General features: G+C 40.3%; 1 protein-coding gene across 4 annotated transcripts in view; it reads right to left on the reverse strand.

Moving 5' to 3' along the window:
- zswim8 (zinc finger, SWIM-type containing 8) overlaps window positions 1-23,014 on the reverse strand; it is a 30,307-nt gene that overhangs the window by 2,217 nt on the left and 5,076 nt on the right. The window contains exons 6-26 of one of the 4 annotated variants that reach the window (XM_077581879.1): window positions 22,806-22,887; window positions 22,530-22,650; window positions 20,191-20,392; window positions 18,808-18,983; window positions 17,374-18,592; window positions 16,245-16,376; window positions 14,365-14,544; window positions 13,416-13,599; window positions 11,873-11,971; window positions 10,863-10,987; window positions 9,753-10,005; window positions 8,957-9,106; window positions 8,542-8,764; window positions 7,829-8,118; window positions 6,446-6,669; window positions 6,184-6,216; window positions 3,550-4,041; window positions 2,634-2,808; window positions 2,363-2,527; window positions 1,580-1,699; window positions 649-827 (exon numbers count right to left, since the gene is read on the reverse strand). In XM_077581879.1, the coding sequence (XP_077438005.1) occupies window positions 649-827; window positions 1,580-1,699; window positions 2,363-2,527; window positions 2,634-2,808; window positions 3,550-4,041; window positions 6,184-6,216; window positions 6,446-6,669; window positions 7,829-8,118; window positions 8,542-8,764; window positions 8,957-9,106; window positions 9,753-10,005; window positions 10,863-10,987; window positions 11,873-11,971; window positions 13,416-13,599; window positions 14,365-14,544; window positions 16,245-16,376; window positions 17,374-18,592; window positions 18,808-18,983; window positions 20,191-20,392; window positions 22,530-22,650; window positions 22,806-22,887 (4,824 nt within the window). Of the gene's footprint in view, window positions 1-648; window positions 828-1,579; window positions 1,700-2,362; window positions 2,528-2,618; window positions 2,809-3,549; window positions 4,042-6,183; window positions 6,217-6,445; window positions 6,670-7,828; window positions 8,119-8,541; window positions 8,765-8,956; window positions 9,107-9,752; window positions 10,006-10,862; window positions 10,988-11,872; window positions 11,972-13,415; window positions 13,600-14,364; window positions 14,545-16,244; window positions 16,377-17,373; window positions 18,593-18,807; window positions 18,984-20,190; window positions 20,393-22,529; window positions 22,651-22,805; window positions 22,888-23,014 lie in introns of all 4 variants that reach the window. The other 3 variants (XM_077581877.1, XM_077581881.1, XM_077581880.1) reach the window with 3 other exon arrangements.

A 23,014-nucleotide genomic window follows, 5' to 3' on the forward strand; every position in this document is an offset into this window, starting at 1 on the left:
ATGTCACTCAAATTACCTACCGGTATTTTCATTTTTTTTTTTTTTCCTCTGGAGATTATTATTATTATTATTATTATTATCCGGTATTTTCAAATGATGATTACTAAAGAACGGAATAAGGTAACATACCTTTTTTTCTAATGAAAAAATGGAATGCAATTTTCCATTTGGTACCCACCATGTATATATGGTCAAAACACACAATATTCCGTTTGCCTTGAAAGATGAGTTAAAATACTCGAAATAAGCTGGCATTGTTGGGATGTTTTTTTGGATAATGTTTGGCAGTCAAACAGGCCCCAAAACAAGATGGCGATATGCAAAGTTGCCATGCGAGTCTAAAACTCAAACTCAAAAGCCCATTCCGTGCTCGAGAAGCAAGCTTGGCTTTCCGGGTGAGTAAGCGATTTTGGGAGTACAAAGTACTTAAAATTTAGCCCGAATTGACAAGTCAGGTGCTTCCATAAAATATAAAATAATATTCTGAGCATGTTTCAGGCATTAATATACCATCATGACATCATTTAATCCGCATTTCATCATATTAAGTCTTACTAAAATTGAGTCTGTCACAGAAGTCAGGCGAGTGAACCTCAACAATACATGTGGCCAATTGTTTAAGTGTATTTTGCTATGAATGTGTCCTACCTGCAGGTAGGACTGCTGGCAGCGCTGAACAAGCTGGTGGAAGGCGGGTGTTCGGAGGTGGGCGTGAATATGTGCCGGATTCAGCCTCTGAAGAGCCTCCATGGTGATCTCCTGTAGAACAAATGGACTCAGCACACCTTTAGCCGCTCCCACACAGAATTGGTACACGTAGTTGACCCCTGAAGAAACACAATAAGACAAAAAGGTGGGAAAAAAAAAGAGTATTATCAAAACGGAACAATTGAAGGTGGCGGCAGTGATGACGATAACTGTATGTCACTATAATCCATTGATCCCCAGAAAATAGTACTCTAAAAAAAAAAATCTACATAAAACTGCCGATAACTATCAAAAAACAAGCTTGGCCCCAAGAAAAACATGTGTCTGTTCTAAAAATAGCTTACCAGTGATGCGACACGAATTAAAACACAAAAAGAATGTCAACATGTATTTATTTAAACTTGGCATGGTGCACGTTTCTTAATGTTTCTTAATGTTTTATATTTTGTTTAAAAATCAAATGTGTGTTGATTGAAAGCAGCAATTAGCATTAGAATATAGCTAAGTTTCATCATTATTCACAAATCTGTTTAAAACAGTGGGGGGCTTTTTGCAACATGGCCCTGGTTGATTTATTTTACTCTGCTGCCACCTGCTAGCCGTTTTTTTGTAATAACTACCATTGCTTCATGCATTTTCTTCTGTTCAGAGGCTGCATCAAAGCCTTCTGCATGCTCTAGCATAAAATTTAAAAAAAAACACACATTGAAAAAACGTATAAATACGTCTTTGGGCGCATGGTAATATTTAAAATAGAACATATTTATACGTTTTTTGAGAGCAAATTAGTTAATATGCTGCAGGCAAAATATACATGATACAAACCGTCAGTATTTCACCGCAACAAAAACGTCAGTATTGATGAGCTCACCCAGCCTTGAAGCAAGTCCCAGAAGCCATTTGACGTCTTCTGTGTAGGGTGGGCTTCGGGAAAAGTTGTTTGGGTGATCATTATGAGCTCTCCTTCCCAGCATCTCCAACGCTAGCATACCTGAGCAAAGGAGGTTTAAGGATGACAATTATTATAACAGTATTTTAATATCAGAACTAATTTAATATTTATTTAAAAAAAAAAAATCGGGCCTCATTCCCTTTAACGTGCGTATGCAACTATTTGTTTCCGTTTTGCAGCAATGAGCATTAGAATATAGCGAAGTTTCATCATTATTCACAAATCTGTTTAAAATAATGGGGGAAACAGCTTTTTGCAACATGGCCCTGGCTGTTCTCTTGTACTCTGCTGCCAGCTGTTGGTCATTTTTTTGTAATAACTAACAGTGCTTTAAGCGACCTCTTCATGTCAGAAACTGTATCAAAGCCTTCTGTATGCTCTATCATAAAAGAACATTTAAAAAAAAAAGAAGCATAAATCAATTTTTGGGAGTGCAGGATAAAGTATTTAAAAAAACATATTTATACGTTTTTGGGGGTTTGAATGTGTTAATTATAAATGCTTGGCATAATTATGTTTTCAGTTGTTTCTGCAAGCTTTCCAATACAAAACTTCTGATTCATCAACATATGCAGTCGTGCGAACAAAGCCAGCTGGTACGCACGTCATGAATCCGACGGTGATTTTGCATATATGCCTAAATTCCTCCGCATTTGTTAGTGAATGAGACCCAATGTTTGAATAAGCTAAAACAATTCTCACCAACTCTATAAGAAGAATGGAGATAATGCATTCCCTGTGGGCTGATTGGCTGGTGTTGCTGTTCCTCCTCTACTGGGTAGGAAGTGCTGGCCAAAGCGCTCGGTTGGGTGGAAAGAGAGGAACCCTGAATGGTCTGTAAAGTGGAGCCAGCATGGATACCGCCAACTACAAAATATGACGGATGCAGAATAGATGTGGTTAAAAAAAAAAAAGCAACTTGTCTTAAATGTGTACATGAAACGCAAAAAACACACACCCAGACAGTCCTGACCTGCTACAGTAGTGTTAATTGGTAGAGTGGTCTCAGAATGATAGGGATAGGCAATCTGCGTCATAGATGGCACAGGGATTGCTGGGAAGGTCACAGCGGTCGCTGTCATGGAGGGCGAGGGACCAGTAGCCACTGAAAAGGGGTACTGGGCACCAATAAAGGCTGGGTGCATACCCTGAGGGTAAGACAGAAACACACTGCACTAAGAAAATAAATACGCACCGGTAAGAAATTTGCTCAGCTATCTTTCATATCTAAAGTATACCCTTTAAAATGAAAGTTTTTGAAAAATAAATCACTTCAGTTTTTAACTCATTCACTCGCAGCCATTTTCACTGAAGCAGCCTCCTTCGTTCCCGGCTGTTTCACTGGCTTTTGAGTGATTTTAAAAGTCCCACAGAATATTGTGTTCTATTGCTATGAAAACATGGAATCCACCAAAAGAAAGATGAGAGTTTCTTCTTTCACCAGGAACAAAAGCAAATTGGGTTCAGTTTCCGTTTTGCAGCAATTAGCATTAGAATATAGCTAAGTTTCTTCATTATTCAAAAACCTGTTGAAAACAATGGGGGAAACAGCCTTTTTCAACATGGCCCTGGTTGATCTCTTATACTCTGCTGCCACCTGCTGGCCATTTTTGTAACAACTACCATTGCTTCAAGCATTCTTTTCAGTTCAGAGGCTGCATCAAAGCCTTCTGTATGCTCTAGCATAAAAAAAAAAGTTTTTTTTGTTTTTGTTTTTAAACGTATAAATACGTCTTTGGGAGCATGGTAATATTTAAAAAAAATATAACCTATTTATATGTTTTTGGGAGCAAATGAGTTAAGAGAACCAGTGGCATAAGAAGAGTAATTACTGTACTGTATCACCTACACACACCAAAAAAAAAAAAAAAAAATTGAGTATGTCTCACCTGTGGGTATGCACCTCCGGACACAGGAAAGACAGCAGGTCTGTGCGCGTGCTGCAGAGGATGGCCCAAGTACTGAGGGGTACAAACTGTGGGCAGATGGGTCTGGATGGTGGCGTAGTGGTGAAGGCCATGGGCAGCATGTGCCATAACCTGCCCTGACATGCCGTGGGACTGATATACGTTGGAGCCCACAGAGATAACAGGTAAAATAGCCGCTGCTGTGACCGAACCTGTGACTGCCACCCCGGCCGACTCCACATTGATTCCACTCTCGAAAACGCCACAGCTGGTCTCTAGGGTCCTTCTACTTAAACATCCTTTGGTGCTACAGCGCCCTGAAGTGTCTCTTTGCTGGCTTAAGCCTCCTGTGATTGAATGCTCGTACAGCCAGTGCCACTGATGAGCGACCTCAAACAACACCTCGGGATAAACACCGCCACCTTTGGCTGCTTCTTCAACTGCCATACAGGCTTTTTCTAGCATCATGTTGTCCTGAATTAAAAAAAAAAAGAGACAAAAACAAAGAAGATAAACTGCTTTGATTTGCTCAAAAGACATTTTTATAAGAACATAAAATAAGCATGAGGAACATTTTTGTTTTGATGCTGTGTGTAATAGAAGACACAATTGCATATTAAAGATCCTGCAAAACAATCACATCCTCTGCTGAAATTTGGTTCAAATCATATCCACTGTTCAAAAATATATTGAAAAAAAATAACTTCTGACATCTTATATATCTGTTACCTTGTAATAAACTAAACTGAACGCTTGACAGTTTACGATTCAAACCCCTCCATGTCAGTTTTCTCCGACTTCATCCACAACTACCTCCGTTTAAACCACCAACACTATCACAAGTTTGCTGATGACAACGCGTTAGCAGGATTAGATTTATTAGAATAAATGTGTCTCCTTATAACCCTGACATATATGCAATGAACAAATTGCATGTTTGTAACTTCTACAGGTCAACAATGAAAGCATCCTGGCTTCGCAGCAGAGGACAGGAAGGTCCTACAAGGTGTGGTGAACGCAGCAAGAGAGAAAACCATTGGGCTTTACTTTCCCCTCAGAGTCAACTTCACTGGTCAACTAGAAAAATTCCCGCGGAAATTTTGAATGGGACTGCTGACTCTTGTAAATGAGCTGAACAGTTTAAAATTTAAACGACTGGAATCGCTCAAGAAATGTGGAAGTTAACCATAATCAACATCAACTAAAAATATCTCACTGTCCCTTTAAGAAAAATGCACTTTCACGCACACACAATTGACTTTGTAAATGAGCTGAACAGTTTAAAATTTAAACGACTGGAATCGCTCAATAAATGTGGAAGTTAACCATAATCAACATCAACTAAAAGTATTTCACTGTCCCTGAAAATGTATTTAAAAAAATGTAAATGAGCTGAACAGTTTAAAATTCAAACGACAAAAATCGGTCAAGAAATGTGGAAGTTAACCATAATCAACAGAAACTAAAAATATCTCACTGTCGCTTTAAGAACGCACACCCATTTTTGACTTGGAGCCATCACGCGCCCCACATTCCATTGAGCTTGTATGAGAGACGCACCCCTTGAACAAAAGCCTCTCACGACTTAACGGTTCAAGATTCAGATTCAAGAAATGGCTCCTTAGAACGGCAAGGGTTTGGGGAACACGAGCATGTTCTAATTTTTTTAATCGGATGAAAAATGACCAAATGAGAGCAGGCTGAAAACTTATGATTTATCAGAAATGAAGAGCGAAAGGTGCCTGAATTTAACATGGAAGTGATGGGCGAGTTCGTCCGACTTGTCCTCGCTTAAAGTGAAAATAAGGGTACTAAATGACACCTTAGCCAAATAAAAGTTAGTTTGTCTGAAAGAAGACACTCGTGACTACAAAATGTGAGAATTTGATGTCTAGTGAGCAAAGATTGTGGCCATGGTGACGAGTTGAAGTGAAACTTTTGCAAATAGAAGTAGACTTTTCTTTTTTCCCGCCACTCTAAAGTTAATTGGTCAACAGAGTGCGGTAGAAGCCTAATTCACTCACTGTCTTTGAACCCGCACAGGGGGGAGAGCTTTCATTCCTTAAAAAAGATTTAGACACTGAGCTAAAGATGGGAAAAATTCCTACAAAATGAGCTAAAATTCGTATCGGTCGGATAACGTATGCGTGCGCAGCGTGTCTTGGAAAAAGGTGCTTGATCTGTAATTTGTTCCCCCTTTCTCCATTAATTTCCTATGGGAGTTTTTTGGGAGTTTTTGGGGAATTGCGTCGCCATGGTAACTCGGAATTCCTAGAAAAGTAATGCCGCACCGAGTCAGATCGAGCCGCATCGTTTGATACCTCATTTGTCCCGGTGCGATCTACGGTACGGGCCGCATTTTTGCGGAGAAATCTCGGGATTTTCTAGGGTGGAGAGTAATATGTGCTGCTTTCAGCAGTCCCATAATTACAAACAAGGTTGGAACAACAATGTGGTCAATATTGGTGGGGATTAATACAAAACCTAATAGCCTTACAAACCTTCGTCCATTTCTTCTCTTCAAGCCCGATCAACTAGCCTTGCTAAAACGAGAATGGCTAAAACTCACTGGCCTGTTAATGCTTGCTATAATGTAAGTCTATGGTGCACAATTACCATGCTTGCTCTTCTCCGCGTTTCCATTGGGCACTATAAGAAAAAAAATCGAGTGGGTGAAGTAATACAGCCTCCCTTTTAAAATCCCGTCTATCACATCCACCATAATATCCACATTGTGAATGTTGATATGGTCTGTTTCGATTATTTTACTCGGCCTAAATCGGATCATTTTAAATTTTACAAATACGCCAAACTAGCACAGCCGACATTCAAAACGGCAGAGAAAAACAATAAAGAGTTAAAGCAAACATTAGAGCACCTGTTCTTTGCACTGCACCAACGCTCTCTGGATCTCATTCGGATTCAGAGCATGCGCGTGAGGCAGGCAGCTCAGAGCCAGTTCTGCGGCTGCACGGACCATGTTGAGATCCCGGGCCCGTGATGCGCGGTCGGCCAATGATGCTACTTCCGGAGGTGTGAGGTGACCATCCCAACACTCCATCAAAATGTTGAGAGCAGCACTGCCGATCTCCATTGCTTGGCCTGAAAGGGTATGGCATGAGTGTGAAATGCAAATGGTAACCTCATACACTATGAAAGTTAAATTGACCTTACCGTGGCACGCCCCTCCCCGCCCACTAAATGCGACGAGCAGTGCCCTCCGACATTTACTGGTCAAGATAAGCATCCACAGGAATGGCAAAATTGTCAGATCTTCCTTTTTTTTTTTTTCTGGAGAGCTCAGTATTGTTCATTCTGTAATTTTACCGATTTTACATGTCATTATCATTGCTCTCTATTTATTTAATTTTTTTTGTATGCGGGTGAGTATGTGTATGTGCGTGTGTGCGTGCGAGTGTGTGTGTATTCATTAGTTCACCTAAAACCTATTAAAAAATCCCATACCGTTCACCTAAACCGAACACTTCCAGCCAGAGTCGCGAGGCCGTCAGGAGACCCGAGGAAGGACTAAAGAAAAGAAAGGAAAGTGAAATCCAGCATCGACCAGACACCATCCACCAGGCCAGATTGTCAGATCTTCCTTGTGATTTCTCGGTCAGGTATTTTCAGGACGCCGATATTTCTCTTCGAAAGCAACCGGAAGGGCTTTTTAAATTTTTTAGTTGAAGGGTATCTTCACTCCCTCGCCATGCAATTTTGCCCAAAAAACAAAAGGAAATACACATCACTGTCGCCTCACTCACTTCGACCGATTGCAAAGTTTTTGGACATTGTTCCTGTCAAGCAGGGTAAGAATGAATTTATATTACCTCATAGTTTCATTGCCGTTAATAGTAAATGGTAAGTCAACAAACGCGTGGAAGGTTAGCTACCCGGCGCTATCGTTAGCCTTTGGCTAAAAACAACAATGGAGAACATTATCTTAGTCCAGACACTTTTCTGGTAATATTGGAGAGATTCAACTGGTCGTGTGGTCTTCCAAAAAGTGTGATCTAGTGCAAACATTTTCTGTAGTTGTTTGAGGGTTTAGGGAAGGGAATAAACCGTTTAGTTTTTTTGGTCCGCAGGCAAAACGCACGTGCCGACGCAGACATGAAGTCTTGTGTCTTGATTGGTTTACTAGGTCATGTGGGCGTGGTTTGAGGTAAGGTCAATTACAGCAATAACCCCCCCAGCCCAAAAAAAAAAAAAGAAGTGTATTGGTACTGTGTATACATACAGTAGTACAGAAAACACACACCAGTTATCCAGGACACATGTGATGAGTAGGTTCTGGACAGCCAGTTGGGAGAGACAAAGTTGTGGAGCCCAAGAGCATACAGGCCGATCTCAAAGGCGCACAGATGGAGGTTTCTGTGAGGTCCCTGGTGAGCTCCACTAACAGAAGGCTGGGTGAAAATTGAGGTAGATGAGTTTCCTCCAGCTTTGATGAGTACGGTTTTGGCCAACTCAAAGTAAAAGTGAGCCGCGGCCTCTGATGGCTGGTTGGGCACGTGAGGCACATGACACTCCGGACGACGCCCTTTGTACCTGGACACAGAGCACAACATTAAATAAAAATATGTCATCTAATTTTAACACATATAACCTGTGTATTATTTAATACACAGGTTACACACGCACACTCAATAATACACAAGAAATATGGAAAATACTAAATCGTGTCATTAAAAATAGCTCTAAAAAATTCATTATCCAGAGTATTTTATAAAAGATAAAAATATTGTTATTGATAACATTTCAGACATAGCTAATAATTTTAATGAATATTTTGTTCATGTTAGCAGTAAATTGGCAAAAGAAATCCCTGAGCCAAGAAACAAATATAAAATAAGACAAATTTTATACTGAGACAAGATGAAAATGAACGAGGCATTTTGTGATACTGCGAATATTGTAACAGCCCTAAGCTACTTTGCATTTCATTTTTCTAAGCATTTGAGGAAATGTTACCTGCTGGTGTCAGTGCTCTTGGCCCTGGCGCCACCCGCTGCCCGATGAGATCCACTAGAGGAGGAGGATCCCAGCGAATCTGAAGATGAGCTACTGATGCTGTCACTATCTTGACCCCGACCCCACGATGTTGCTGCCCAGCCACCTCGTAATGGCCGCCGGCTGAGGGTGGGAGAACTGTCTGATGTTGTCTCTGGAGCGCTGCTGTCAATACTTGCCATACCTGTACAGACAGATTTCATGTTACTTTCTGATGAAAAGTCAGTATATGATTTATTATTACACCAATAAACACAATGCATAACATAAAACTTATTTTGGGTGGATGAGTGTCAATTACCCAAGCGCGAATGATGTATTTAAACACACAACATGCCAGGTGAATAAAAATGAAAACAATGCCAGTCAGTGTTACCAGTGTGTTTCTTCTTCTGTCGGGCGGGAGACCCCCAGCAGCGTTGGCTGAATCCACAGCGTGCCCCAAGCGCTAAACGGCTCGGTACGGTGTTGTCAAGCTTGAATGTGGATGACTCATTTTGACAGTCTCCTTGATTGCCTCCCGGGACTACACGGAAGCAAAATAAAAGAAAGGGATATGTGTTAGAGTTGCGAGCGTTGCCGGCAAGGGTTCGACAGGGTTCGGAATTGGTCGCATTTGTGTTCGGAGTTATTCGTAGTTGTCGCCATTGCGAATCCATTGTTTCGCCATCATGCGCATTTGCTCGTAATCCCGTCGGAATTCATCGTCATTTGTCATAAACGTGTCGGCTTAGTTCTTTCCGAGGTCCCCCCATTCATATTGTGTCGAAAATGAAAAACAAAAAGCTAGTTTGGAGACATGTGTTGAACGTATTTTCTAGTTTGTATTTCATGTTGTACAAGTGGTCGATGTGCCCCCGGGGTCACCACGGGCAGCGCGGACAGTCAAGCGGGCTAATATTCCTCCAAAACGCATGCAGATGAATTATAATTTTAAGACTTGTTCTGTAAATATTTATTTATAGATTTAAAAAGATTCCTGTATTGAGTCATTAAAAAAAAAGAAAAAAAAGTAATAGAGCAGGTATGGCTCCTTTTAGGTGGGGGGTGGGCTGGTCTTGTTCGAACTTGCTGTCCTGTTAGCTTCGTCTCAGAATGTAGCTGTAAAGTCTCGATAATCAATAAGTCTTAATAATAATTCTTAATAATGGGTGATGTCTCACAATGCTTACCACAGTTATTCGTGCTCTGTCCTGCAGTGCTGTTGTTCTGCACTGATTTCTGTTCATCCATTTCTTCAAAAGCCAAAGCCACAGCAGGTGAGGAGCTGGACGAAGAAGCCACCAGAGCGGTTCCAGACGAAGATGAGGGGCCGTGTTTCGACGGGCTGCGTTGGCTGGCGGCCGCAGGCTTGCTAGAGTAGAAGGAGCTTAAGGTCTGAGGTTTGTGGGTCTGACTCTCTCTGTCTAATAATTTATCAAGTATCTGTAGATGGATGAAAGAAGAAGAAGTACAAACAATAAAGGTGTTATTTACATTGTCCTTCTCTAATGAATAATCCCTCCTATGATTTCTTGAAGGGGTCAACCTTAAACATTTCTTGACATGATTATGTTTTATGTGACCTCACTAGTGTAAACATGACATTCTGATTAATATTACATTTGTGGAATATGAGTTATAAAGCAAAATCCAGCCATTTTTATCCATCTCAGGGGGCGGCCATTTTGCCACTTGCTGTCGACTGAAGATGACATCACAGTTGCTCAGGGCTCAGGCAACGACCAATCACAGCTCACCTTTTTTTCTGAAGCTGAGCTGTAATTGGTTGTTACCCGAGACCTGAGCAACTGTGATGTCATCAATAAAAAACCCTGATAAACTCATTCACTCCCAGCCATTTTCACTGAAGCAACCCCCTTTGCTCCCTCCTGTTTGACTGGATTTTGACAGATTTTGCAGGGCCCACAAAATACTGTGCTCTATTGCTATAAAAAACATGGAATTTACCAAAAGAACAAATAGAGTATCTTCTTTCATCAGGAAAAAAAAAAGTACATTTGTATCTGTTTCCGTTTTGCAGCAATTAGCATTAGAATATAGCTAAGTTTCATCATTATTCACAAATCGGTTTAAAACAGTGGGGCTAAGAGCCTTTTTGCAACATGGCCCTGGTTGTATAAATACGTTTTGGGGACCATGTCAACATTTAAAATAGAACCTTTTTATTAGTTTTTGGGAGCAAATTAGTTAATATAGGTTATACAAGCTGTAAAAGGGACTAAGAAGAAACCCAAGAAATGAAATACAGTCAGTAGGACGTCAGTACAGACTGTTCTTACCTTCTTCAGCTTGTTCTGGTCATCTTTATATGTGATCATGAGGGCCAGAGCAAGATCTCCCTTAACCCTTCTTGTTCCTTCACAAAGCAGAGGATGCTCTGCTTCACTTACTGTTGTCTTCATTCCTGCATACACAATTAAATATTATTTAGTCTGAAGTAGAGAAACACAAAACATAAAAAAAAGCTTATGAAACACATGAGACAAATTAGTGTGTAACATATGAGCGTGGCATTGAGAGAGACATGAAAAACAAATAGATAAAGCTACATATCCTGAGTTATGAAAAAAACGGAGTAAAAAATGAGTGGCACCCCCCTGGGGCCTGGTGTGTTAAAAGCCTTAAAATAAATGGCAAAATGTTCATATGTAAGTCAGTGGTGTAAAGGCGGAACTTCCCCAGAAAAAAAAAAAAAGAAAAAAAAAAAAAAGAAAAAAAAAAAAAAAAAAAAAAAAAGTAAAGGCGGAACTTCCGTCTCCCACCGCAAAGCTTCTCTATATCCGCTTTTGGGCTCATTTATACACAAGCATAAAACGACATTGGAGTGAACGCGCTTGTTTTTGCAGTTATGTCTTATTTTGCGGATCTAATCAATGACGTCGATTATAATTGCCAGATCAGACATTTGAAATTAGATTGAGGGTGATTTTTTTTTTTAAGGTGACAACCACCTGATCAACTCTATGTGAAGGAGATACACTGCTTGAGGCAAATAAGACAATAAACCCCCACAATAAAGCAAAAGTGCACAATTAAGATTCAATTCAGGTCTTTTATTGTAGCCAACCTAAGGCGTCGATGTGCAATGATCAACACCTATAAGGTAGGATGGATTAGCTTGACAAAGGAGAAACTCTCACTAAGACAGGTTTGTGAACATTAATCAGCGAGAAATGGCCTTTTGTGTGTGAAGAAAAAGTTTTAGACCTTTTGAGTCCATAAAAAGTGGGAGCAAAAAAAAAGAGCGTTGTATATATTTTTTAGTTAGTATGTTGAAGTACGTATTTACCTAGTGCTGAAACAGCTGCACCAAAGCCAAGCTCTTCATCACCTGGCATCTCACTGCTGTGCTTGCGGCTGGGTGGGCTGGAGCCAGTTGGAGACACAACTGCACAAAGTAAAAAAATAAAAAATAAAGGAACACAAATGTTGCACATGAGCTGTTCAGAATTTCTGCCTCCGTTATTTAACAGTATAGCTAATATATATAATAACTGGTCTTGCTATGTCTAGTATTAAACTTTTGGCAGAAAATGCTGCAGCTAAACTTCTTACAAGGATGAGAAAGTTCGATTACATACATATTAGCCAACTTGCATTGGCTTCCGCTCCACTTGAGATGTGATTTCAAGGTTTTGCCCCCCCCCCCCCAAATTTTTTTAGTATTTTCAGAAAAGAAGAAGGAGAAGAAGAATTTCTATAGATACAATAGGGACCTTGCAATGGTCGCTGCTTGGGCCCTAACAATTTATATTGATACAATAGGGACCTCGTAGCGGTCACTGCTCGGGCCTTAATAATAATAATGATTTCTACTGTACAGATACAATAGGGACCTCACAGCGGCCCGCTGCTCGGGCCCTAATAAAGTATACAGATACAATAGGGACCTCACAGCGGCCCGCTGCTCGGGCCCTAATAAAGTATACAGATACAATAGGGACCTCACAGCGGCCCGCTGCTCGGGCCCTAATAAAGTATACAGATACAATAGGGACCTCGTAGCGGTCGCTGCTCGGGCCTTAATAATAATAATAATGATTTCTACAGATACAATAGGGACCTCACAGCGGCCCGCTGCTCGGGCCCTAATAAAGTATACAGATACAATAGGGACCTCGTAGCGGTCGCTGCTCGGGCCTTAATAATAATAATGGTTTCTACAGATACAATAGGGACCTCACAGTGGCCCGCTGCTCGGGCCCTAATAAAGTATACAGATACAATAGGGACCTCGTAGCGGTCGCTGCTCGGGCCTTAATAATAATAATGGTTTCTACAGATACAATAGGGACCTCACAGTGGCCCGCTGCTCGGGCCCTAATAAAGTATACAGATACAATAGGGACCTCGTAGCGGTCGCTGCTCGGGCCTTAATAATAATAATGATTTCTACAGATACAATAGGGATCTCACAGTGGCCCGTTGCTCGGGCCCTAATAAAGTGTACAGATACAATAGGGGCCTTGCAGCGGTCAATGCTCAGGCCCTAATAAGAGTAGTTGTAATTTCTACAAAAACGTTTGGGACCTCACAGCGGTCAATGCTCGGGCCCTAATAAGAGTAGTTGTAATTTCTACAAAAACGTTTGAGACCTCACAGCGGACACTGGTGGGGCCCTATTAATAATTTCTACAAAAACAATAACGACCTTGCAATGGTCACTACTCGGGCCTTTATTATAATAAAACTTTCTACAAAAACAATGAGCAAATAAGTTTGGTGCAGAATACTTTAGCTGAATGCCCTTCAATACTTGACAACTCTTTTTTTTTTTTCAATTCGGACTTTAAGAATCAAGGAGGAAATGCTAACCTAACCCTGGTTCTTACCTGGGGCACACAGGACATCAAAAATAAAGCTGGCCAACATGAGAGGAAGGACAGGTCTGTAACCGCAGTAGTTTCCATCTCTGAGCCGCTCAGCCCTCTCTCTGATGATCGACATTTCCACAAGACCCAGAGGAAGTTTCTTCAACAGAGCCGCAATATCGGACTCTTGGTAAGCCAGCTTCACCTGGTTAATCCACAGAGACTCAGTCATGTTCTACATTCAGGCCCTATTTTTGTGTCAAGCGTAAATGTAGTGCCCCCATCATATAGTATAACGACGTCTTGAGATGATACCTGCCAAGTTTGAAGTCAATCGGATCAAAACTGTTGGCAAAGGTTGTGAAAAGTATGACTACGGTGAATTTACAAAAATGGTCCAAAATAGTACATTTTAAGAAATGGCTTCCTGTCTTTTTTGTGCGTCTTGGGGTGCTACACGTGCCTGCCAATTTAGAGTCTGCCAATAGAGTCATGTTGTTATGACAACTTCATAATATAACATTTTTCACCAGGCCCAAACAGTTTGCAAAATTTTCGTTCATGTCTAGGTTCTCAAAAATGTTATCGTTTGCGGATAATAATAATAATAATAATAAGTAGAGCTGTGAGCAGCTATAAAGGGGCTACTTTGGGGTACCAGTACTTGCACGTCGGGGTACTGGCACATTGGATTTTCAATTGTATTGCAAACATGTTTTTTTTTGTGTGCCTGACCTGATGTTTATTCAAAATATCATGTTTAGATCACCCAAATCAGCAAATATTTATTTGCAAAATACGTAGCCACAGCAGTCTTTTTTATTATTATTATTTTACACCAAAAAAAACATCTGAATGCCACCGCGTTCTTCTACTACTCTCCTGCTCAAAGTTATACAAGTCTGATGAACACAAATTGAAACTACCCATCCGTACTGTAAAATGAGAAGCGATTGAATAAAACGTGAACCTCTAAAGCTTTCGTAGATGCCGGCGGTCTCTGGAGTTCCAAGGAGAACATGCCGGTATTGAAGGCCAGATTGTGGAGCTCCAGTCGATCACTGAGGACACTGATGAGGAAGGCTGCTTTTGACAACGTGTTGGTGGCTACCTGTGTCTGACGGCCTGTTGACACTTTATTCTTTTTACCCTAAATGAACGGAAAAGCAAATGTGAGGACTTAATACACACATACGAACACACACAAATTTGTGGTATTATCTTTGCAATAGGCTGTGACTTGACTGTGGAAAGAGAATGCCAGAATCCTGCCTAGGCTAGAGTCAAATACTATGGCTACGAGACAAGCCGCTTAACGCTTCTCAAGTGTTGCCTAGTATCTAATTTCCCCACACTTGAAAAGTGGAAGAACTTGACTCAGCAGTATTCCACTCAGTACTTTTATTTTGAGTCGGAATTGAAAGGGCTCGATAAATTAGTAGTTACATTAAATTTCGTTTTCTCATTGATGAAGATTTTTTTTTTTTTAAACTGCCACACAAACAAAACAGGCAGAGATACACAAAAAGACTAATGACCTATTTCTCAGGGATGTGATTTGACCAAAGTGAAATTATCTGAAAATTTAGCCGGGGGTCTGGGGGCCGGCGGCACCCAGCTAGGTCCAGGTTTTCCGTGTTTTTAAGTACTTTCAATGCACTCACATGACAAAGAAATAGACATAACAACAGCATAAATTTTCAATGTATATTGAACTATCCCATATAAAATGGCAGTTTTAGTCAACTCAAAATCAGTCACATTCAAAAACATTGGACTGCCTTTGCTTTTAAAAACTATCACTTGCGACAATCATCATATCTAACTAATGTGATTACTAAGTTAACACATAAATAATGTTGAAGATGAACAAATAATTGTATCATGACCAAATGAAAAGTAACTCATATTAGAACATATCACAAATGTCTTTGTTATAGCAGAAGATGTTATCTGTCGGAGTCATGTGCATACACAAAAAAAAGAAAGAAAAAGGAAATTTTAAATTTTTATTTTTGGAGATAAAAAAAGCGGAATTCCGCGAATTAGCGGAAAAATCACATCCCTGATTTCTACTGAAAATAAGCATCAAAGAAAGGAATAGACAATCCCCCAAATCATGTTATGTTCCTGGTCTAGGGGAACTCTTAATGCTGAGCTCAAACTAGATGACTTTTTTGTCTTTCACGACAGTTGCGCGAGATCACCCAATAAATTTGCAAAGAAGCCTTACTATATACAAGGTTATTTTTTGTTTAATAAATAAATAAATAAATAAATAAAGTCTTGCTACATTTTTTTTTAAATAAAAGCTTTACTACTATTCATAATCATTTACAAAAAAAATAAAATAATCAACCTTACTATTGTTTTTTTCCCTTCTCTTTTTTTAAAGAAAAAAAAACCTTACCTGGCTCAGGGAATTTGAAATGGTCAGTTGTCATTGCTGCGCTGCTCATGTGATGGACATGTGGTTTGTGTCAAATCTGTGTGCCGTCTGGGGGCCCCTGTTGGCTAACGGGCACCGAGCAATTGCCTGCCCTGCCTAATGTCAAGCTACGCCTCTGATAATAAGTATGCAGGAGAATAAGATGTGACTGCTTTGCTTTTGCTCCACAGCTGTCAACATAATTTAACTCTTACAATGTTAAATAAAGGAAGTGTGTAAAAGAAACAGGCAGACATCTAATTTGAAAAAAAAGAAGAAATAATTCTGGTCACATGTTAAAAAAAGAGACAGAAAAATAAACACACTTAGGCCAGTATTTTTTGCAACGGGACCAAGTTGAGACTAATCAATAGAACGACAAAATAAGTTGAAACATATGATGTGAAACTACCTAAACTTACCTTTGTCTGTGGCTGTTCCACTTTTAGGTCTGGAGGTTTTGCCAGAAGTTCATTTGCTAAATCCACAGCCAGTTGGCATGCTTCATTATTGTATCCGTGAGCATGTAGAGCCTCAGCACATGCAAACAACACCTATTGAAACGACATCATTTTGAGCCATTCGACTACAAAAAGTGGTACGTTGACATACAAGTTGAATTTGTTCCATGAATGTGTTGTAACTCGAAACACAGCACCATCCATCTTTTCTAAATTATTATTGTCATTATATGTGGGATAAAAAAAAATGTATAGTGCGCACTTTAAAGTCAGAATTCAGAATTTATTTTCAGAATTCTGACTTTAACCCTGGAGAACCCAAGAACCCTTTTCTTCTTTGGAAAATTATGAATTATACATTAAATGACTGCTATAAGTTCACTGAACACCAAAATATATGTTTTTTTTTTCAATTTATTCCCTAATTTAAGATTAGGGCGAAATTTGACCCTTTGGGATTTAGGGGTATCATTTCGAAAAATCTGAATAACAAAAACTGTCAGTAAACTATTTAGAATTTAAGAAAATAATCAATCAAATACACAAGCTACATTGAACAATATAATTGTTTTGTTTTATTTGTTGCATTTTAGCCATCTTGTCACCACCACTCTGGCTCATGTAAGTGCAATATTCATCCACTAGATGGCCCCATGCAGGGGTCAGAAGTGGCACTCTGGACTTTTGAAGTTAAATTTGTAAAAAAAAAAAAAGGTCTTTGTTATTTGAGTAGCAGAATTTATAGGGGCCAAATTTGACCCCGTGGGTTCTCCAGGGTTAAAGTGAGAATTCTCACTTCAAGGTCAGAATTGTGAGAATAAAGTCAGAATCCTGCCAACTTTTTCCTCTGTTCACTGGCCCTAATCCTCTTCCGTAAGAACGGATCGCCCTAGTGTCACATGGAATTAAAAAGAAGAGGTTTACTTTGTAACCTATTTGACTAATGCGGGAAAATGCATTGTCATCCATATTTCACATTTTGTATATAAAAAACATGTTCAATTTTGATATCATTTTCAACCCATATACGTCAGATAAATATGAAGAAACTTGTCATTGTCTCGCTTGTAAATAAAATAGCTCAACTCACCTCCATGCGTCCCTCCTGCTCTAATGGTTTGATCCCTGCAAATATGTCGGGCTCGTCTTGGTGGTTGTCAACCAGCTGTCGGTCGGCTCCCTCTTCCGAAGCAGGGCTCAGGTAATAAACCTGGTAGTCATCTTCACACAGAAATAGTCCATTTCCTGCTTCCACTTCTTGTTGAGGAATTCCACACAGAGCAGGTGTTCTATTACCTGCTTCTGTCTCAGCGTGTGTTTCCTGCCCAAGTCCTTGAGCAGGCTTGGTAGAAAATGAGTTTTCGCACGAACTGTCTAATAACGGCTGATCACTGTTAACAGAGTTCAAGTCTTTGCTCTCTTCTGAGTCCACCTCGTGCTGCGAGTGATCATCTAACCCACTGAAAACATCACCTACACCCATGTCTGTCTCTTTGAAATGTATGTTCGGTGGCACGGTCTTGACGGCGTGACAGCCGTCCGCGGCGAGGCTAATATGTTTACAATCCAGTATTTTGTCCTTAATGCTACCGCATGCGTTATTACATGACTCTTGAAGCAGTGTACTGGGGTCTGGTCTTGGGGGAGTAAATTCAAACGTGTTGCTTGCTTCGGCTCCCAAAGCCAAGCTATTCCCATCATCCAGGCTGAGTTCGGCAAGGTCTGGCTCCAGAGAGCTATCCTCACTGCTGGTTCTCCGTTTGGAATTGACGTTTTTACATCCTCCTAAAATCCCGCCCTTCTCAAAGTTCTTCATTAGTTTCAGCTTACCCCCACAGGCACCACCTGATCCTTTGTAGAAGCACTTCCCTGCTCCATCGTCGAGAGACAGCGAGAGACCCCCTCCCAGACGGACCAACATGGCCCCCCCTCCGTTCACTGAAATAGCCTTCTTTTTGGTTAGCATGGTCTCCTTTGGCCTCACTACAACCTCTTCCTGAAACGACTGATCGCTTCTTCTTACTCCTCCTGGTTCAGGAGCTTCTCTGACACATTGTGCAGAAGCACTTCCTGCTTTCTGTTGCTGCTGCATTCCCCTCGGCCAGCAGAAGGTGGCGGTCTTCTTTTCCGCGCTACAGTATGTGATGCCTTCCAGAGGGTAGGCCTTTTGCCAGTTGAAATAACACGACTCCACGGCAGGTTTGAAGCCCTGGAAAAGCTTGTCCAGGGACTTGCGATGTTGCCCACGCTTCACTATCTCGATAACTTTAAGGTGCCAGAGTTTCAAGTGACTTGCCAGTTCCAGACGCCTAGAAGAGATGGTACAATATGCATTTTAAACACAATCCTGTTTAACATTTACCTGATCTTGTTATATTTGATGTGGTGATCTACAGACTTCTTAAAATTAAAAAAAAAAAAAAAAAAAAAAGATGGGAAAACCCAATGCTAACATTTCTGTGGATTCGTACCAAGGAGGATCAATCAAAAACTCGATTTGAAAGATTTAGGGTAATAATCTGACCTGCAGGGGCTCATAGTGGGGTCGAGCACTGCCAGCTTCCACAGTGTCACCATTTCGTCACACATGCTGGCACAGGCATGAGCTGCTACCTCCGATTGGCTGTTGCTCCGTCCAGTGTGTCCGCTGGCACTGCTGTGAGATGCAGACGTTCGAACGCTATACCACCAGCTGATGATCTAAAAAAAAAATAAACACAAGCATCAAAGATAAGTGCAAGGCCGTGAAACAAGACTGCCAAAAAGACGAAGATTTGTTTCTCTCTTGAGAATGATGAAAAAAGAAAAAAAATATATAGAATGCCATAATAAATAATTAAAAGTAAAACTGAAACTCTAATTTGGGTACAATAGCTGACACGAGATAAATTGAGGAGGAATTCTTTAAAACTTGACCCATGTAAAAAATTATTGGGCAAAGAAATACAATGCTGCCATCTGCTGGCCATAGTTAGTTCACAAACCAGAACTGCACAAGACGTTGCACTGCCCATTCAGGGGGGAAAAAAACGTAGATGACGTCAATTGACGTTATTGGCGGTACTCGGTGGGCGTGCCCTTAACGTCAATTGACGTTTTTGGCAGGAAAAGAGTTAATATACAATGAATCACAAAACTGACAATCCAACGCCGAGACCAAAAAAAAAGGAGTGTTGTGTATGTCAATCGTGAAAGAAAAGTGAACGCGACTATTTGTCAAAATTAGTCTCAAATTCATCCTGGGGCTAATAAACGGTTTTGAACCCAGTTCATTTTTGTTTTAAGTCCTGCAGGTTTTGGAGGTTTCCTTCTTCCAACACAAGCTGATTCCAATCAACTGGATCGTTATCAGGCTTATGCAGAGCTTGCTGACGATCCGATCATATATCAGCTGTGTTGGAGAAGGGAAACATTCCAAAACCTGTAGCACTCCAGCCCTCGAAGGACCGAGTGTGCCCACCCCTGTTCTAGTAACCCTTAGCTGTTTACAATGGCTACTCGTGCAAGCCTTTGGCCAAATAGTTTTAACGACTGGATTCGGTTTTGAATTTCCCGCCCTCTGCGGATGTGACGTCATGTATTAAAATGGGGGAAAAGAAAAATCACACTTTGAGACCAGCTGAAGCTTTGGGGGAGCATGGCTCAGTGGTAGAGTGGTCATCTCCTAAACCACAGGTTTGGGGTTCGATCCTCAACCCATGAGACCATGTTGAAGAGTCCTTGAGCATGATACTGAACCCCCAGTTGCTGCTGATGCTGCGTCGTCAGTAGTTAAAATGAGAAAAGTGCTAAAATGCTTTGAGAACCGAAGGTAGAAAAGTGGAAGCTGATTTACCAAAATAAAAAAAATAAAAAATAAAAAAGCAACCCATACACATGGACAACAACAAAAAATTCAAAGATTTACCTGTTCATATGTCAAGCACTGCTCAGTGAGTATCTCCAGCAGTGGTGCAGCATTGCTGTCCCGTCTCTTGAACATCTCCCTCACAATCGAAAGAAGGTTCCAAATGCCCTCTGGCTCTCGTCCTCTTAAAGGCCTTAGCAGACAGGCCCATTCAGCAGCAGCTGGTGGCTCAGTGGATGAGAGATACATGGAATTGACATCACTGTGAACACACACACACACACACATAAGCAATTAACAACAATAGTAAAGAAATTCCACAATCAAATTGAGGATATGTTGAATGACTGTGACGTCAATGACAGTAAGACAAGGAAGGGTGTGACTGATTCTAACAACCTCCAAACCTGAACCCGATAATGCTTTACTATTAGACTTCTGTGTTTGTCACAGACGGGCCATAACAAAAAACATGCTCAAGTAAAAGGGTTTTAATTCTGGAGGGCCCAGGTGATAACTTAAAAGAGATTGAGCAAAAAGGAATGGTCGAAAATCGCTCTTTCTGTATTCTTCCATCTTGTGACACATTATAGAAGCTTAGCTGCTGTTTTGTTGGCAAATCGTATTAACTCTTTGACTGCCAGACATTTTCAGAAAAGGGATGCCGTGGGTGCCAGCCGATTTTAAACATTTTGACTGATCTTTCAAGGTCCATAGAAAATTATGTGTTTAGACTATGGAAACACACATTCTGCCAAAACAAGATTGGACTCTCATCTTCCATCAGAAAAAAAAAGTTTGTTTCTACCTTATTCCGTTTTTGAGTAATCAACAATAGAAAATGGTTAGTTTCACCTGTTTTGAAAAAAAACGTCTTTTAACGTCTTTGGCACTCCTCCATAGGATTTTACGAAACGTTATTTAACGTTTTTGGCAGTCAAAGAGTTAACATCGGGGATGCTAGTAATTGTGACACAAATGATTTCATGTAAAATTATTATTTTTTTAGAGGACGGCTTCATTAATTTTACAACTATGCCTTGACTGGTGGTAATTAACTCATTTGCTCCCAAAAACGTATAAATACGTTCTATTTTAAATACAGGGATGTGATTTGACCAAAGTGAAATTATCTGAAAATTTAGCCGGGGGTCTGGGGGCCGCCGACACCCAGCTAGGTCCAGGGCAGTGCCCTGGTGGGGGGACAAGGGGGGAGAAGCCCCCCGGAGCAGTTTAAAATGGCAGTTTTAGTCAACTCAAAATCAGTCACATTCAAAAACATTGGACTGCCTTTGCATTTTAAAAACTATCACTGAGAATATCATCATATCTAACTAATGTGATTACTAAGTTAACACATGAATAATGTTGAAGAGTTCAAATTTCATGAACAAATAATTGTATCATGACCAAATGAAAAGTAACTCATATTAGAACATATCACAAATGTCTTTGTTATAGCAGAAGATGTTATCTGTCGGAGTCATGTGCATACACAATGAACTACAAAAAAAAAAAAAAAAAAACGGAAATTTAAAATGTTTATTTTTGGAGATAAAAAAAGCGGAATTCCGCGAATTAGCGGAAAAATCACATCCCTGATAGAAGCTTAGCAGCTGTTTTGTTGGCAAATCGTATTAACGTCAGGGATGCTAGTAATTGTGACACAAATGATTTCATGTAAAATAATTATTTTTTAGAGGACGGCCTCATTAATTTTACAAGTATGCCTTGACTGGTGGTAATTAACTCATTTGCTCCCAAAAACGTATAAATACGTTCTATTTTAAATATTACCATGCTCCCAAAGATGTACAGTTTTTTTTATTTTTGCTGGAGCGGGTCACATATTTTCACACTGAGTAGCACGTCTGCACAGGTCCAGCAAAATTTTGGTCATCATAGTTTTCACATATATGCCACTGTAATTACGGTTGCACACTGCTGAGGAGTACGTGGGTTGGCCGTTTTCACCAATCACTTCTGCGCCATCTGAGTTATGGCAATACTTGACGACACCATATGGCATTTTTATAGCACAATACACCAAGGAAACAAGTCCAAAATGAGCAGTGCCGTATTAGCGCATGCAACGCGGGCACAGTGACGACGTGGACGGGACAAAAAAATGTCAAATATGGCAGCATACAGTGTAGGTCATTATTTGATACTTCATAACACAGTGCCTCATAGAATGAAGGAAAAGGTATTTTGAATAAATTATACTTAAAACACAATAGCAATAATTAGGTTACAATAATGAACTTTCTTTCAAAACGCGTTAAGTTGTTAAAAGAATTAAGTGCGCTAGTAAAAAAAAAAACATTCTAGTATAACACTTTAACCAGCAAAGGACACCCTGGTAGTGTGTTTCAAGATTTGTGTGTGAATTATACAACCTGAAGACAACAGGTGATGGCCCACAGAACTTATGCAGTGTCCTTTTGATGTTGTCACTGAGGGTCGACTCATCCAAATACCAGGTGCTCTGATCGGAAGCTGAAGGTCCAGCTGTGGGGTCTTCAAAGACACACACACACACACGCGCGGTTTTTATTGTCTTTATGTAATTATTTATTCAAAGAAACGTATATATATTTCACCATTTTATTCCCATTTCACAGCGATGCAAGCATACAAGGTAGAAAATGTTGGAACGTTTAGGGCTATTTTACCTGGAGCTCCACACAAAGTGTTGATTGCTGTCGATTGAGAGGATAAGAGCTCGTCAAGTAGCCGTTGGGCTGTGGGTAGAATCTGGAAAGACAAAGCCATCAGACACATTATATCACATTTCTCAGTACAATGACAAATCCTTGAATGTAAGGGGCTATACTCTTATAGAGTATATATTTAGAGTGACAAGTCAGTTGGCCCCGGCAAC

Source organism: Vanacampus margaritifer, chromosome 12 (assembly GCF_051991255.1).
Source record: "Vanacampus margaritifer isolate UIUO_Vmar chromosome 12, RoL_Vmar_1.0, whole genome shotgun sequence".
Lineage (NCBI taxonomy): Eukaryota > Metazoa > Chordata > Actinopteri > Syngnathiformes > Syngnathidae > Vanacampus > Vanacampus margaritifer.